Source organism: Cystoisospora suis (genome assembly GCF_002600585.1).
Source record: "Cystoisospora suis strain Wien I chromosome Unknown contig_3705, whole genome shotgun sequence".
NCBI lineage: Eukaryota > Apicomplexa > Conoidasida > Eucoccidiorida > Sarcocystidae > Cystoisospora > Cystoisospora suis.
In genome coordinates, this window is record NW_027156500.1 from 1 (window position 1) to 4,417 (window position 4,417).

At 53.8% G+C, this 4,417-nt stretch overlaps 2 protein-coding genes across 2 annotated transcripts; both read right to left on the reverse strand.

The window, feature by feature from the left end:
* CSUI_007135 (uncharacterized protein) lies at positions 1–2,937 on the reverse strand. The gene has a single exon (XM_068067285.1). The coding sequence runs from the start codon at positions 2,241–2,243 to the stop codon at positions 1,317–1,319; it is 927 nt and encodes a 308-aa protein (XP_067920738.1). The 5' UTR covers positions 2,244–2,937; the 3' UTR covers positions 1–1,316.
* A 549-nt stretch (positions 2,938–3,486) lies between these two features.
* Positions 3,487–4,408, reverse strand: CSUI_007136 (uncharacterized protein). Its single transcript, XM_068067286.1, has one exon. It carries the CDS (start codon positions 4,275–4,277, stop codon positions 4,131–4,133), a length of 147 nt encoding a protein of 48 aa, XP_067920739.1. The 5' UTR covers positions 4,278–4,408; the 3' UTR covers positions 3,487–4,130.
* Between the last annotated feature and the right edge of the window lie 9 nt (positions 4,409–4,417).

Here is a 4,417-nt window from a genome sequence, read left to right on the forward strand (position 1 = left end):
CCCCTTACGCGAAGGTGACACTGATGTGCTGAACTGCAGGTAGCGAGTACATCAGTTCGGCAAGGTCCACTTTCAATGACACCAGCCAGAATAAGGAGCCAGTCCTGCTCGTTCCGCTTCCACCAATGACTATTTTGATTCGGGCCTTTCACAAGCTCGCCGCCTCATCTATCCGACTTTCCCACCCGTACTTTCCACTCTCAACTAATACACCCTCATCTTTTTCTGAGAATTCACCGTACAATGGAGGACTGTATCGCATTGGTGCACTGACTGTGTGACGGTGTATCTTCATCAGCTCCGACTGAGCTGAAGCGTAGAACCTCATCTTCTTTACAGTCTGAGTAGCTGAATGATCTGTTCATCCAAGCGCGCACTCAACGAGCAGGTAGCCCTGCACGAGGTTCGCCAGTCCCCTAGAATAAAACACTCCACCACCCTTACGTACGACCGACATATTGGCTCATTTATCCACATTAAGACACTTTCTCCGAGCCGGAAAAAGAATCCTGAGACATCCGCCGACTGTACAGACAGTTTTCCTGCCCCATGTGATAGCGACTCTTCTGGAGCACTCCCGATCATACAGCTGTATTGAAAAAGCATGCTTTTCGCATCTTGCACTCCGACTATGAAGTGCGAATCACTGAAGGCGGTTGTGAGTTTCCCAGTAGGGGCTGTCGTATAGTGAAGGCTCAGAACCATCTCACCTTGTCAGAGCAGCCGGTATCGGTCCTGCTGCTAAGGGAGCCTTGTTGAACCTGTTACTCGCGCCCTTGGATTCTGAACTCCGGCATAAACGATCGACGCTGCCATAAGGCGAAGATGAGCACCTGTTCTCTTTGAACCGCTTGGAGAAGTCCTTCTGCGCTGTCAGCTTGGATCGCTCACGAACACATTCTTTGCTGACGAAGAGAAAAAACATCCAGTCTCGCCAGTCAAGGAATGTCAAGCTGCTAGGGGTCTCACAGTCAGGCCATACCGCCACCGCAGTCCCACCTCGTATTCATTCCTGAGTGTCAGCTTGCCAGGTGCGCCACGCTGCTGGCGGCGAGGAGGAACACACAAATAAAACATGCCCTGCTCCGATTTCTGCAGGTATGTGGGCATCCTTCGCCATCTATCTAACGCCCGTCGAGAAACAATAAATGGACCTGAGATGCCTGACTGAGGTTCTTGAAGACGTTTACACCTGAAGTACTTTTGGTTTCGACGGGTGACAACAAAGACACTCACGGCTGACAGGACGCCTGCCGACCGCTGTTTTGACAGCCTGATGTGCAGGCGAGATTTCTGACGCCGGCCGATGGCTGCTGCTACTCCATGAAGAGATGAAAGTCTCGATGCCGCCGGCGGAACAGCAGATATACAAGATATGCGAGGCCAAAGACGGCTGGCACATACGAAAGAACAAGAGTAAGAGTCCGTGGGACACTGGTCCGGATGTTTCGATCGTCTGGTCTGTCAGGGAAGGCAACTGTCACGATGACTGCAGCGAAGAGTGAGACCGCCACATAAGCGAAGGCAGCGATCACTGCACGGCGCCAGCCGGTACGGCTGGATTGACGGACTTCGGGATCACCGCCTCTCAACGCGGAATCACCGCCTCCTATACCACACGATTCAACGTAGGAGGGAGGGGGGGCAGGGTCCTCGGCTGTATAGGGAGGAGGGGGAATCTCAGCGAAGCCCGAAACCTGAAGGTCATGCGGTGGAGTCCACGTCTCCTCGTATGGAGGAGGACTCCCGTGCTCCAGAAGCCCGAGTCGGTCTCCATCGTTATCCTCAAGTCTGCGGACTAATGAAGACCCTGTGGCTCTCCATCGCGCCCCAGACAAAGGCGCCCCGCGCCGACTACGAGCACTGAGAGCAGATGACGCCTCCTTCTTCAAACAAATGAGGAGCCGCACTGACACGAGCGCGACTAGGAAGAGACCGAAGGTGACAATGAGCGACTTTGTAAAGATTCCGAACGTCAGTGCGTTCGGTCGTCGATCCTTATAACGTCCAACGAAAGAGCGACTTCGTGTTCTGCTTCTCGACCGACTCCGATATACCCGTCCTGGAGTCTCTGCATTTTCGTCCACTTCGGTGAAAGGAAGTGTATTTGCGCTGCTCGTCGACCTATCCCCCGGCGCGCTAGAGGAATGCCAGTCATTCAGGGAGGTGACCATTATCTTCTCCTCACCCCCCGCCACCTCTCTGTTTGTGACGCTTTCTGCGTCACCAGCCATCGTAACCATTGTAGTGACCCACTAGAAGAAGGAGACGGCATCCCTCAACTGCCCCACTAAGAAGAGCGCTCCTGCCCCAAGACCCTCACTGCCACAGCGAACGAATCGACGCTCCCCCGCCGCGGGCCCTCCGCGGCCCCCCGGCTGCACTGATGTCCGGCCTAACTCTGCTCGCTTGGCTCCGTGCGTGTCTTCCTCTTCCCTCCTACGGCCTCATAGCAACCCTTGCTCCACGAGCCTTGTCTCCACCAAGAAAAGAAGAGCTCGATTTTTGGATCCGTCATTGTACCAGAAAGGAGCAATTATGCCAGAGCTTTCGGCGCTGGGAGTCACGACGCGCCTATGAGACGGGTGTTGGCATAGGAGTGGTGGACGCGTGTGTAACCCCGGTGTACCGTATGGTCACCCAGAGAGCTCCCGGCACCTGGGTGCTCTTCTACATCACGGCGACAGTACCACCCGGGTCCCCCTACAGCGCCTGGCGACAGGGTGCTGCACTATAGCTATTGAGGGAATCCTCGGTTACAATCGGAGACAGCAGGCGTAAATTGCGTAGCTATCATCGGGGGGCGTACGCCTGACTTCCCCGCCTTCGCCGTGCAATCGGTGCGCTCCGCTCCAGAGCACGTTCCCAGCTTCTGTTGTAACGCCTCTAGCGAAAGGAATTCCTACCACTTTGAGTTCCCAGCGGATTTTCTTAAAGCGGCTCCAGAGATATTAGGTAGAGGTGGCCACCGGTTCCTAGAGCCCTTCTCCCATGGCTGTTCATGTTTGACGGACCCCGCACACTTCTTTTGGTTGCAAGCCACGGACTGCACCCCTTACGTGAAAGGTGACACTGATGTGCTGAACTGCAGGTAAAGAGGAAAGCTCAGTGAAGCCTTCTCGTGGTACATCAGCTGGCCAAGGTCCACTTTCAATGACACCAGCCAGACTAGGAAGCCAGGCCTATTCGATATCCTACAACTAGTGACTGTTCTGATTCGGACCCTTCACATGGTCGCCCCCTCATCTGCTCCACTCTTCCACCGGTCCTCCAGTCTCATCTAATACCTCCTCATCTTTTTCTGCGACCTACCGTCCGATGAAAGACTGTCTCCCGTTGGTGCAGTGACTGTGTGACGCTGTGCCTTCACCAGTCCCGACTGAGCTGCGTAGTGACACCTCATCTCTTTATGGTCTCAGTAGCTGAATGACCTTTTTTCATTCAAGCACGCTTGATGAATCGGTTTGCACTTCACACGAGCAAAATAGCTTCAAGTAGCCGTCCACGAGGTTCGCCAGTTCGCGGGGACCAAGCACTCCGCCTAATTACTCACCTACGGCCGACAGTCGCTGAAAAGTGAAAAACACATCTATTTACACTGCGCCGCGCCGCAAAAAATGAAACGCTTGCGAACATCCGCCGAGACATAGTGACTCTTCTAGAGCACTCCCGATAATACAGCTTCATTGAAAAACCATGATTTTCGCATCGTTCACTCCAAATATGAAGTATGAAGCATTGTTCACGCTGGTGAATTTCCCAGTAGGCGTTATGTTACAGTGAAGCAGTCAGACCATATCAGCTTGACAGACCGGCCGGCACCCGTACTGTTGCTCAATGTGGGCCTTGTTGAACCTGTCACTCACACTCTTAAACTCCGAATTCGGGCGTAAACGACCGACGCTGCCATAGCCAAGCGAAGGCGAGCACCTTTTCTCTTTAAATCGCAAGAGTAACAGAGGGGTGATTTCTTTGGTGTTTTAGAGCCGACTCAGAGAGTCATATTGAAGGAGGCTTCTGGTAGCTTCCAGACTTCAAGCGCTCAGGAACCCCGCCATCGCCCCTAGATGGGATTCGGCTCACCGGTGAAAAACGAAAAAACCAACAAGATTCTCAAAAGATTCCTCAGATCAAACACTTCGTGAAGTTGTCCGACATTGGCAACCTCTCGACCCCATAGCCTGACTCCAAGGACGGGCCGAGCCGCTGGTAATTGGGGCTGTTGGCAGTGTCTTTTCGAGGGGTGTCTGGTCTGACAGGAAGCCTGTCGCGTTCATTTAAACTCATTTCTCATCTGTGTCTAGCTTCAGGTAACCCGGGTGAGGGTCGAAGTGCGTGAACCGGTGCCGTCTTCGACAGGGAGGAGGTCGCACCCTTTTGTTTGGTTGCAACCTGCGGACTGCACCCCTTACGCGAA